The sequence below is a fragment of the Rhinolophus sinicus genome, chromosome 13 (assembly GCF_057876585.1).
Source record: "Rhinolophus sinicus isolate RSI-liver-muscle chromosome 13, RSI-T2T, whole genome shotgun sequence".
Classification (NCBI taxonomy): Eukaryota; Metazoa; Chordata; class Mammalia; order Chiroptera; family Rhinolophidae; genus Rhinolophus; species Rhinolophus sinicus.
In genome coordinates this window covers 900,752-913,564 of record NC_142513.1, presented here as the reverse complement: position 1 = coordinate 913,564, position 12,813 = coordinate 900,752, and the positions used below count along the sequence as shown (strand labels likewise).

At 50.2% G+C, this 12,813-nt stretch overlaps 1 protein-coding gene across 4 annotated transcripts; it reads right to left on the bottom strand.

The window, feature by feature from the left end:
* On the bottom strand, positions 1–11,924 carry TCFL5 (transcription factor like 5). 4 transcript variants are annotated; one of them, XR_012491413.2, is made up of 7 exons: positions 11,192–11,922; positions 9,869–10,052; positions 9,430–9,592; positions 7,288–7,531; positions 5,084–5,225; positions 2,259–3,021; positions 1–784 (listed from the first exon to the last, which is right to left on the bottom strand). XR_012491413.2 is itself a non-coding variant. In XM_074318122.2 (6 exons), exons 1-6 carry the CDS (start codon positions 11,845–11,847, stop codon positions 662–664), a joined length of 1,509 nt encoding a protein of 502 aa, XP_074174223.1. In that variant the 5' UTR covers positions 11,848–11,923; the 3' UTR covers positions 1–661. The 4 variants fall into 4 exon arrangements, 3 of the variants coding, with proteins under 3 accessions (XP_074174223.1, XP_074174222.1, XP_074174224.2); XM_074318122.2 differs by lacking the exon at positions 2,259–3,021 and having other exon boundaries at positions 7,288–7,528; positions 11,192–11,923; XM_074318121.2 differs by lacking the exon at positions 2,259–3,021.
* Between the last annotated feature and the right edge of the window lie 889 nt (positions 11,925–12,813).

Sequence of the window (12,813 nt, the reverse complement as noted above, 5' to 3'; positions counted from 1 at the left end):
TCTGTTCCAAACACTACAGTTTATTCCACAAAAAGTAATGACTCTCAATATGGAAGCAAGGGCACCGAGCAACCTACTGTGACAATATTTCATTTATGGACAAAAGTAGGGACATCCTAGAAAGGACATCGCTGGCAAATTTCTAGCAAAAAGGTTTAAATAGGACTGCATTTTGCAATACAGTACTATGCGATCGGAAGTCGTTACAAGGGGAGTTGATAAACTAATGAAATAAATTTCCAAACTGCTTCTAGTGAAGAACAATTTAACTTGTTCCAGTTGCTAAGGGGGCATATTTAAAATGCAAATAAAATAAGTAAAAAGTAATGTACCTTGTATGACTAAAGCAATTACAAGGGATGTTAATTTTTTAAGTTATCATGTTAAGAAAACATGATGGAATCAGACAGATAATTGAAAAATTACTTACTAATTGTCAAGATGTCTTCATCCTCAATGGTCTAAGAGGACATTAATGGATAAGTATTTTGTTCTAAATGTTTTTACAAAATGTGCTTTCAAAGTCCCCACTGGAGTCCCATCAACTTGAGTCATGTCCCTTTAGAGTGAGACTGTCAGAGCAGAGCCCCAGGGCTGTGGAAATGTTTCTGGGCTGGAAGGAATGACCGTCTGCTTCCCAGGAATCAGGATTCAGTTCTGGTCACTTCATCTCCATGGCTGGGCTGCTCTGTAGACTCTCCTGTGTGGGGCACGTCACCAAGGAGTCTGGTCTGGTCAGCTTTAGCCTTCGGCCAGTTTTACCGCAAAATACACTCTCAAATTCCTAAAGTCGAGAAATGATCATTAATGCCGAATTCAGACACGAAAACTGCTGTCTTAAAAAACACAAAAGGTGGAAATTAAGAGCTGAACTACTTCCACAATATATAGGAAAATCAGGAGCCATTCACATACCTATGTCACATCTTTTAAGGGGGTATATATATACATATATATGTATATATATAAATGATAAAAATAGGGATTCAAATATTTTTTCATAGTTACATTTGCACGTATTTTTATTCACTTTTCCAACAGATTGTCCAAATGCCTGATTATACGGTAAAGCTGTCTTACATTTTAAAAAGCAGCCATATTTACATTTGTTATTTTTTTTTTTTTACATTTGTTATTTTTATTGCGGTAAAATATACATCCCATTTGTGAGTGTGAAACTGACACATTAGGCAGTCACTGTGGACACCCATCAGCACTGTGCATCTCCAGAACGTTCCACCACTCCAGACTCTGTAGCCATTACGTGCCCCACAGTGAGCTTTTGCTTTCCACGCACACTGGTGAGTGCTGTGGCAGGCGTGGCCCAGGGGCTGGGCTCTGACCCCAGGCGCCCTTCTGGCGGCTCCCTGGTCATGCTGGTCTGCCTCCATCCATGTTTTAAAAGGCCTCAATTTTAACAGCTGAGTGCTCGGTCAGCCTCGGCCTCCCAGAAGGAGAAGCCAGTGGAAGCAGACAACCCAATTCTCAGCAGCCTCTAGGAGACGAAGGTCACGGGCATGCAGGATGCAGAGGGTGAGGGACCCCCATCCCGGACAATGTCCTCCGACTCATCATTAAGTAAATGGCAAGCAGGAACGGAAGGGGGGACATTCCAGACTCAACGGTATGTAAGAGCTACTAACCAAATGCAGTGCTTGGGTCCTGGCTCAGGTGGGTCAGCTGGGAGCCACCTGGAGAGGCTGGCACCTCCGTGCCCACCCAGGTCTCTGCAGCTCCCCAGACCTGGGCTCTGCTCCCCTCGGCACAGGAATGGGTGGCGGGCAGTGACGCTGGGCCTGTGGTCAGGCTTCTCAACAGCACTTTTCTTCTCAGGATACATTTGGGAAGGAAGTGCTGAGCGGTCCAGGTCCACCGTGCTCTAAAAGGGCTCAGCGAGGGTGGGGGATGGGGTGGTGTGACGGACCAGAAGTGTGCCTGACGCCGTGACAGGGACATGGGCGGTCACTGTGACAGTCTGTCCATTTTGTGCACCTAAATTTCCATGTTTTTTTCGTAAAATATAGCATTCTTATACAATCAAATCTAGGCTCATACATTTTTTATTATGGTAAAATACTTATTAACATAAAATTTGCCATTTGAACCATTTGTGAGTTAATTCACTGGCATTAGGCACATTCACTGCTGCGTAGCCATCACCACTGTCTACTTGCGCAGCTTTTTCATCTTGTAAAACTGACACTCTGTCCACATTAAACACTAAGTCCCCACGCCTCTCCCCAGCCCCTGGCACCTACCATCTACTTTGTCTCTATGAGTCTGACGACTCTAGGGACCTCACATGAGTGGGTCGCACAGGATTTGTCCTTTGTGACGGGCCTCTTCCCCTGAGCAGTGTCCTCCAGGCCGTCTGTACTGGAGCGCGTGCCAGAACGCCACTTGTTTCTCAGGCTGCGTACTGTGTGCCCTTGTCTGAATGTCCGTTTTGCTTGTCCATCGTCTGTCGATGCACATGGGTCGCTTCGACCTCGGGCTGTCGTGACTCTTACTGCTGGAACATTCTGGTACAAGGATCCGTTGGTTTTCAATTCTCTGGCTGAGTACCCAGAAGTGGAAAAGCAGGATCGTGTGGCAGTTCTGTGCTGAACTTTCTGAGGAGCCCAGACTGTTTTCCATGTGGCCGCACCACTTTCCACCCCCACCAGCGTCCCAAGGGTTCCAATTTCTGCGCATCCTCCCAACACCTGTTTTTCTGGTTTTCGTAGCCACAATAATGGGTGTGGGGTGGCACCACTGTGGATTTGATCTTCATCTCCCTGGTGATCAGTGACACTGAGCATCTTTTCATGGGCTTGTGGGCCATTCGCCTATCTTCTCTGGAGAAATGTCTATTCGAGTCCTTTGCCCAGTTTTGAATCAGGTTGTTTGCCTTTTTGTTGCTGGGCTGTAGCAGGTTTATATTTAATTCATGTCCAGGAAGGGCAGTGTAAGTACTCTGCTGTCACTGGTCTAACTCCTGAATCGTCTGGGGTAGTGGGAGCACTCCACCCGTCCAGGGAACTTTAAAAAATTGACCACATAAGAAGTCACAATGGAAGTCTCAATAAACTTTTAAAAACTGCTTTTTTATACAGATAGATCATCTTCACTGATCGCAATGCAATAAATAAATGTGAGAAACAGATAAAAAGCTGTTCTTAAAAGGACACAAAGAAGCCCCCACATCTGTGGAAAATTAAGAACCGACTTCCACAGAACTCCTATGTTGAAGAGGCAACCAAGGCGATTAAAGACATTTCGAGACAATGAAGCTTTACACCTCAACCTGTGGGATGTTTTCAAAGGAGCACCAAGACAGCCATCGGCTCTAAATGCACTGACCAGAAAACGAGAAAGACTGAAAATAAGTACGTAAACTTCCAACTCAAGACACCAGAAAAACCCTAAGACGCCCCTCTGCAGGCAGGGACCGCACAGCAGCGTGTCCTTCTCCAGATGCCGCCCGCAGGCCACCCGTGACTCTGGCTTATTCAAAGTAGCCCCACACCCTGAATGAGCAGAAGCCTGGTGAGAGGAGGAAAGACTTGTGGAATAAAATGTGTCCTAAAATAACAGGAAAAGCACTTCAGACTCTCGTGTGCTGTAGCTTAAGAACAAAAATATTCATGCAAGTCAGCGGAGGAAAAGTTGCTGAGGAAACTGCAGCGCACACACGTGTTTAGGCCGTTTACTGTATAATCCCCCCAACAAACTGCTAATTGACGTCACTTCAGCCTGTTTCTTGGGGGGTCCTAAAATCTGACATAGAAACAATCTACAAACTCAATGTAATTAAATTTCAGAAATATCCAGGGAGCATAATATACATAAAATATAACATCCATAAGTTTTTCATCTATTTCATCTTTGCATATACATATATATATAGTTAGCAAGGTGTTTTTGTTCTTGTAATGCCTTCATTGTAGTTAAATGAATTACATCAATAATTGACTAATAGGTACACGAAGCCAAACACTCAAATCGTTTAAAAAATATAAAAGCTTTATTTTATTAAAATAACCCAATAGTCTACCCCTAACAAATAGAGTTAAAGAGTAACTATATTATAAATAACTACAAACGATCCAATTATAACAAATCTGGCATAAGTATTGCTTGAAAATGCAATTCAATATACAAGGAAAGGAACGAGATTACATAACTCACAAGATGTAACTGTCATGTGACACAGACAGGGGAAAAGGCCAAATTCTGAGCGCACAGTCCGAGAATCGGCCGGCGGGGGACAAGTTCTCTCAGCCGTGCAGGATGGAGACACAGGAGGCGCTTTTAGAAAAGGTCCCACATTTATCAGGCGAACCTCCGCTCAGTTCTCTAATCAGACTCGTGCTGTAGGCGCACAAGAGCTGAGACAAAAAACATCGTCCAGCACTCAGGCCTCCCTCACTGAGGCCTCATGGCCTGAGCACGAGTTCTGAGGCCAGTACCCGGGACCAAGGCCCCACGGCTGAGCGTGGAAGCCAGCGCTACCGCCACCAAAGGGGCGGACGGGACTGTCACCCTGAGCACTCGGCCCTACAGAAGGACGAGCACTCGCTGGGCACAGATCAGACAGGGTCCAAGCCGTGTGACTGCAGAGGAACTGAGGTGCTCGGGCCCCAAGCCCCGGGTTGTCACCGATCAGCCAGCCCATGCAAACGTCTCTCTTCTCTGCCTTCTGAGTGCACTGACACCCAGACTATTTGAAGTTTATCTGCCTATTTTTATTTGTATTTTTTGCTATTCTTGCTTCATCTCTTTCACAAAGTTTTCTCAGGGCAAAAAAAAAATCACCTCCTCTGAGACCCCTTCAAACCCCAGTGCAACCCACTGCATACAGCAGGTGCTCAATCTGTTATGACACTGGGTACTCGAGTCATGTCTATGCTGTAGTTTAGTGAATAAATCCAGGCTGTGTTTGACACTCTTTTAATAAGTGTCAATTACACCATTAAATGAGTAGAGCTTTGTTCATACTGGACCAGGAGTGACATTAGAGTCCATGAAACAAAGCACAATTTGGTATATCTTTGGGAAAAAAATGACACATAAGAACACTGAGAAGTTGATAAACACCAACCTTCTTAAGAGAGTCTCCGTGTCTTTCCTGAATGTATTTCAGGAATGCTGTGGTCCACTGGAGAGTTGTCGCCTTATCAGTCTCGGCATTGCAGAACGGGACTAAAAGGTTCAGCTCATCACAACAGATGCGGATTCTGCGCCTACAGTCAAAATCCAAAGTAATGACATGGAGAAACTGAAGCAAGGCAGGAGCAGAGCAAGAGTTCGTGCCACTCGAAGGATCAGAACTCAGGGGTCTGGCCACCAAGTGCCTGGGAAGGGCCTCCCTCCTCTCAGGACCTCCGTGTCCAGTCCTACCACCCTCCCTGGGGAGTGTTCCCTAGTTTCTTCTCACGGGCCAGGAGCAAGGCCAGGGTCACGTGTCCAGGGCAAGGATGGACCCAAGACCCTGAAATCAGAAGCCCAATTCGGTGTGTGTGCTTTTTCTGGGCAGGTCCTTGTTTCAGTCAACACTTATAAACCTGCCCTCGGTGTGCCCAGGACTGTCACCGCTAGGATTCCCAGCTTTGATTCTCCAAGGGGCCCTGGTTCAAAGGGAATCACAGTCTACCAGCCTGATGATATCCGGAAACCTGGTCTTGTTCAGGATCATTTAAAACACACCTGGAGTCTTATGATTTGACCATTTTAACTTCCACACATTACCCCCAGTAGTACACAAAGTCCTGTGCAGCTGACACTGGACAACTTGCACAAGGTGGTCCTTGCCACTCATCTTCCCCAGTGAACATTGGGAATTCTTTGGGGACTTGGTTTGGGAAATAGCCGGCATTACCAGAAGCTCTCTACCATCCAGGCTTGGCGCCATATCAGCGCGTCTAATTCTAGTCTCCAGTATACATGGTAGAGAATATCTCTATTTTATAGACAGAAACTGGAGGCGAGATGGGAAGAATTTGCATAAGGCTGTTAAACTAGGAAATGGCAGAGTAAGAACTGAAACTTTGACTGTAAACATACAGGATAGGGTTTTCACGTAACAGGTATTCGGTAAATATTTATTACTGTGTTTCCCCAAAAATAAGACTGGATGTTAATATATTAAGTTTTGCTCCAAAAGACTCATTAGGGCTTATGTTCAGGGGATGTCCTCCTGAAAAGTCATGCTGGGGCTTATTTTCCAGTTAGGTCTTATTCTCAGGGAAACACGGTAAATAAATGTCAGTAGGAACAACACCCTCTGTAACTCCTGCTGCGTTCAGGGAGGTCCTTCAGTTAGATCAAGTGTGTGGGTCACGTATGTAATGGTATCCCGCTGGCTACCAGCTTTAATGTATCCCTTTAACAAGAAATAAACTGCCTTAGCTCCACACTGGGGCTTCGGAGTGGAATGACTTGTCTTGTTCCATGCTGTATTTCCTGAGCCTATAACAGAAACTGCTACAAAGTGCTCAATAAATGACTAAGTTAATTCATTTTACATTAGGGAAAATCATATAAAAACCCAGTTGTAAGAGAAAAGTCAAACACCTTTTAGCTCTACATAGAGTAGCACCAATAAAATATACAGATGAAACGACTTAACTAACAGTTTTAACCTCCTCCTTCCCCAACATTCTTAAAAGAACCAAGCGAGTGACCTGGGGTGCAGGGCACGTAGCCCAGCAGGCGCACCCTCTTCTCACAAAGGCCTGCTGAGAGGCTGGCCCGACTAGCATCAGGGAATGTGCATTTCTGGAGGGCTCCCCCCACCATTGGCTAAGAGGGGCTCCCTGGGCCCAAACTGTGCAAATAGTGTTAAACACCGGCTTTCCCTCTGGGGTCCGGAACTGGCTGCGTGCCCACACGATCAGCCCCAACAAACTCTTGGGACACTGAGTCTGTGCCAGCAGCGTTTCAGCGGCTCAGAACTCGGAGCGGGGAGTTAGGTGCTCCCGCGTCACCCCCAGGAGGCCAGTGGGGGCCTGCACCTGGTCGCCCTGGCTTCTCCCCACACACCTTTCAGATTTTGCCATGGGCTTTCTCTGCAATAAACCAAAGCCTGAGTTCTCCTAATGAGCCAGCAAACCTGGGGGCTCGGGGATCCCGATCCACCGAGCAAAACCCCGTCCGTGTTTACGCTTACCCACTTTTCCTCTCTTTGAACACAGAAACCATCCACGACTGTTTTAGACAATAACCTGCCCGGCATCACTAACACCTGAACAGACCTGCGTGCCCAAGAGCACTGTCTGTAGGGGGCTGGACAGTGCCGCGCGTTACCTTCTGTCTCTCTCCATGCGGTTGTGCCTCTCCCTGCGCTGAGACCTGCCCCCAGGGGGCCCACTCTGAGTCTGCTCCCCGAGGTGTGACGGCGCAGACTCCGAGGGCTGCCAGGTGCCTTGGGCGGCGGTGCCCTCGCCCACGTTCTGAATCTCTCCAAGGGCTCTTCGCTCTACACTCGTGTCCAATGGACGCATTCTGCCCCGATTCCTCTTATTTATCGCTTGCTTGCAGAGCGCTTCTTCTTTGCAAAAGAAGAAAACAGCAGTATTTCAACTTTTTATTCTTCTTATTCCCATTAATCCTGAATATATTTTTTGGCATCTTCAATCCAAGATACAAACACGGGCGGGTCAGGAGCACAGAGAACGGAAGAGCAAGAGCTGTCCACCGCAGCAATTCCGTGGGCGCGGTTAGCACAGCTCCAAGGGTCGAACAACAAACTAGACATAAATCCCTAAGTCAATTAAAACACTGAAGGTTATGTAATCAGTATACCCTGGTCATGCCCTCTCATTAACCAACAGGCATTAACTGTCATCTACAAACAGACAGACCCAAAAGTTGTTTGATTTTTCTGATACTCAGAGTGCAAAAAAACCCTGAAAGTATTCTACTACGACAACTGATGTTTTAACCGCGATTCTCAGAAGAGGACAACACTAAGTGGTTTAGGATTGAATATGCCCTCACTTTCCAAGTGATTCTCCCCACAGAAGGAGTAATCACATCATAGCGTCTATTGATGCTACAGAAGTCATTCAAATTTCCACCAAATACAGAACAGCGGGCATCTAACTGGCATGTGTGGTGGCATGCATTCCCAAGAAGCCACACAAAGCCACGTTCTCTAGAGCCAAAGAATCACCCAGCACATTTCAGAATGGTGGTAACTTTTCGAGGGAGACACAGAGGGGAGTTCACAAGCACAGGTAGTATTTTATTCCTAAAGCTGAGTGCTCAGTACAGTGACTATTTTAATATTAACCTTTATACCCGACAAATATTAACATATGCTTTTGCATAAAATGTCACAAAAACAAGGAGAAAATGAATTATTGCCACAGGAGAAAGCAGCAGCCCCTGCCCATCCTGTGGCTCGTTAGCTCTGGAAAAGCTCCGGGAGCTGTTATTTTGTTGGACTACTTGAAAAATACTTTGCTTCCAGGGAGGGAGGGACTGCAAGTTAACTTTCAAGGTAAGCAAAGCTTGCCTTCAGCAGTTTCTTTATTTCTAAAACTTTCTGAATCACATTATAACTTCGTGCCCCCAACTCAATCCTTCGCCCGTCTGCAGATTGTCTCCTAAAGCTTCTAGCAGATTTCAGATTCCTGCCTTGCTCACCAAATATAAAAAGATAAATAGGGGCCGGCCCAGTGGCTCAGGCAGTTGGAGCTCCATGCTCCTAACTCCGAAGGCTGCCGGTTCGATTCCCACATGGGCCAGTGGGCTCTCAACCACAAGGTTGCCAGTTTGATTCCTCGAGTCCCCCAAGGGATGGTGGGCAGCGCCCCCTGCAACTAAAGATTGAACATGGCACCTTGAGCTGAGTTGCCACTGAGCTCCTGGGTGGCTCAGTTGGTTGGAGCACATCCTCTCAACCACAAGATTGCCGGTTCGACTCCAGCAAGTCTGTGCCCCCTGCAACTAGCAACTGGACCTGGAGCTGAACTGCGCCCTCCACAACTATGACTGAAAGGACAACAACTTGACTTGGAAAAAAAGTCCTGGAAGTACACACTGTTCCCCAATAAAGTCCTGTTCCCCTTCCCCAATAAAATCTTAAAAAAAAAAAAAAAAAAAAGATAAACAAACAAAAAACTACGTGCTTTGGTAAGTAGAAGATAGCTGGAAATTTATGTAAGTTTATCATTTTTCTGTTTACGGAATTTACAATTTTAAAAAGCAGCCCCTGAACTCAATGTCCCCATACCAAGTGTAAGTAGGACGTTCGAAATTCAGAAGAATGTTCAAAGTGAGAAGACTGGGGAAGGAGGTGTGGAAGGGGCCAACATATAAAGACACTTTCAAGACCTGTTCAGGTCTATAAACCACCTCCCGACTCCCGGCCTAAGGCCACAATGACAGACAGGCAAAGGTCAGGCAGGAGAAGTACCTGCTCCCTTCCGCTTGGTGGCTTACCTCCCACTTTAATCCACACCTGCTCAGGCAACGCTCTGTTTCTATTGCCTAAAGTCTGCTTAGTGGATTCAATTTCTTGCTGATAACAGAAAGAAAACGCTCTCGGCAATCCGATATCCTGGTGCTTGGCAGCATCGAGGATAGAACAGGAGTTACTAGAACTCTGGAAAAGATGAGGCAGAAAGGGAATTTTATCAACATGCAACTTGCTCTCCTCTTTACTGCACAAACAAAATGCACTGGAAAGAAGTGACGTCACTGCTATTACTATGCCATGTGAAGAACTGTAGATGCACTGAGGCCTTTTAAATATTCCCAAACCACATAAATGCCTCGATTTTAAAAGGTTATTACGCTCAATGAAAAAACAAATCCTTGGGACCTAGTAAGTTCAATTCATTGAACACCAAAGAGCGAGGCCACGCACATCCCCCAGTACCTGTGTCTGTGCGAGACTGGTGCCCGCGCCGCTGGTACAGGCGTTGGTGGTAAACAACGGGTAGGTGAACTGCAGGGCAGCGGTGGCAGCTGAGGTCTTATTCTTCACTAAGGTCGTACATTTGTTTTGTTGCTGAAGAGGCACGTTCATCAATTCAGATGGATGTCGAATAAGAGTCACCAAACTGCCGAGACAAAAGCAAACCCAGAACCGTGAATGCCGTGCAGCAGGTAGCCTCCTTGTACAGAGCATTCATTATGAACACAGAATGGACACCACTAATAATTCCGACAGCTGTCAGTCACAAAGTGATGGCCATGCCGCAGCACCCCCTGCACGGCGTACCCAGTGAACGCTCTAACCAGCTAACTCCAGACGCAGGCTGGAGTGTGACCATCTGATGGCTTTCTGGGACTGCAGATGGGGGCACCGCACCCAGTCTCCAGCGTAAGATCACAGCTCTCCCATGGCTCATGGCTCAGGCCTCAGCTGAGGAGCTGACAGCCACACCTGTACTCCTCCCAGATGGAGTGCTTGAAGCCTCGCCTCCTGACCGTCTCACCAGCCCAGCCTGACTGACACCTGACACTGCACACCCCAGCGCCAAAGGGACTGTCGCTGGACACCGGACTCTCTCATCCTTCTTTCCTAAGACTGTTCACCTTGCCTAACCTTATGGCTTGCAAATCTGTGTGACCCTCCTGTGTGATACTGCTCTCCCTTGACTATTGGAGGCTGTGCTCTGGCTGGGGCCTTGGTTAATGCCCGTGGGAAACCGAGTCAGTAGGACTAGATCGTGGCTTCATTCTAATGAAGTCTGACATTGTGGGAAGACACACGTGTGTGAGACTGCTCCTTGGATAGCCACGTCCCGCTCACAACACTCCCGAAACATTGCACCCATTTCCCAAGGCGCTGTGACAGTGAGCAGCCCATCTTCTAGAGAGGCGCTCAAAGCTGTTGCGCTGACCGCCCCGCTGGGGCGATCTCTACAAACAGTGGTCGGCGAGCGCCGCGGGGGACAAGCTGCAGTTATCCCTCCATCACACCCTTGACAGCAATCTCTTTTGAGGGGCCGACCTCCGAAATCTGATGACTATGCGGACAACGGGGAAAACTACAGGGTGGGGGCAGACAGAAAGCGGAAGCGGCACCGCAGCAGACGGGCTGCTGCTCTTTGGGACACGCCCCACACAGGCCGGCAATGCCCGACACGGTGAAGCCGCATTTTACATTCGAAGCTTCACTACGTGCGTCGCCTACGCCCAGACCCGGCGGGACGGAGGCCAGGCTGCGCCGTACGCGCCCCTCCGCGGCACCCACTTGTTGAGCGCCACGCCCGGCTCGGAGGGCTCGGCGCCGCGCGGCGCGGGCTGCGGCTCGGCGGGGATGCTGTTGAAGCGGTCCTCCAGGCGGACGCGCACGGCCGGCTTGGCCCGCGCCTCAGGCGCGCCCTCCCCGGCCGCCGCGTTCTCCTTGCCGGCGCCGTCGGACGCCTTGGGCCTCGCTGCGCCCGGGCCAGGGCCGTCGGCGCCCGGCGTCTTCTCGGCGGCGCTGGCGGGGGGCGCGCCCGCCTCGCTCAGCAGCATCATGCGCAGCTCCTGGAAGTCGATGTGGCCCAGGCACGGATTGGCGCCCGCGAAGCCGCCGTCGGCCAGCGCGGGCGGGCACAGCACCGGGTACACGGGCGGCGCGCCCCCGGACGCCGCGAAGCCCCCCGCCGCCGCGCCCGGCGCCGCCGCCGCCAGGAAGGCCGAGTTGAGGCGCGTCTCGAGCTCGCCGTCGGCCGCCGCCGCCTCCATGTGCGAGTACAGGATGTGCTGCAGCTGCGTGTACTCGATCTCCGTCATCTCCACCAGGCTCAGGTCGGTGGTCGTGAAGCTCAGCCCCGCCTCGCCCAGCGCCGCGTCCGCGCCCTCGGGGCCCGCCGGCCCGCCCGCCTGCGCCTGCGGCGGCTCCCGCGGCCCGGGGCCCGACATGCCGGCGCCAACGGCGGGGGTCGCGCGGCGGCGGGCGGGCCGGCGACTGACGTGCTGCGGCGGGCGGCGCGCCGGAAACCGCCGACCCAGTGCGCCTGCGCCGCCCCGCCCCCAACGGCAGCTCCTCCCCCTGCGCTCCCGCCCACCCCGCGGGCCCCGCCCTTCAACCGCCCACCGCCCCGCCCCCGCCCGTGGCGGCCTGACCCAGCTTGCGCGCGCAGGGAAGGGTGGGGAGGTTTCGGGCCTCCCCGGCCCAGTGTCCGCGGCGCGGGGAGCCATCCGAGCCTGGCGGGTGGCCGGGCGCATACACGAGGTGCTTATCCGAGTCGCGTTCCAGCACGAGTTCACGGAGCCAGGGTGTGCTGTGGGGTCACGAAGTCTCCCTGCGACCTAGTAGACAGGTGAAAAGTGTCCGGAACACAGTAGTTCACTGCCCTGAAAGTGCCCTGTGCTTCCCTGTCCATCCCTTCCTCCCCCCCCCAACCCACTGGTCTTCACTGTCTCCTTGGTTTTGTCTTTTCCAGAAGGTCGTGTAATTAGAATCACACAGGGTGCAGCCTTTTCAGGCTTCTCTCGCTTAGTCATGTGCATTTAAGGTTCCTCCGTGTCTTTTCATGTCCCGGCGGCTCATTTCTTGTTACTGCTGAGTAATATTCCACTGTCTGGATGGACAGTTTGTTTATCCATCACCCACTGGAGGACATCCTGGTGGCTTCCAACTTCTGGCGATTGTGCATAAAGCTGCTGTAAACGTCCGTGTGCAGGTTTCGTGTGGACAAGCTTCCAGCTCCTTTGGGTAAATACCAAGGAGCGTGATTGCTGGATCCTAGGAGTATGTTTAGCTCTGTAAGAAGCTGCCAAACTGTCCTCCAAAGCGGCTGCACCGTTTGCTCTCCCCACAGTGACTGAGGGATCCCGTGGCTCCACGTCCCCGCCGGCGTATGGTGTCGGTGCTCAGGGTCGTGG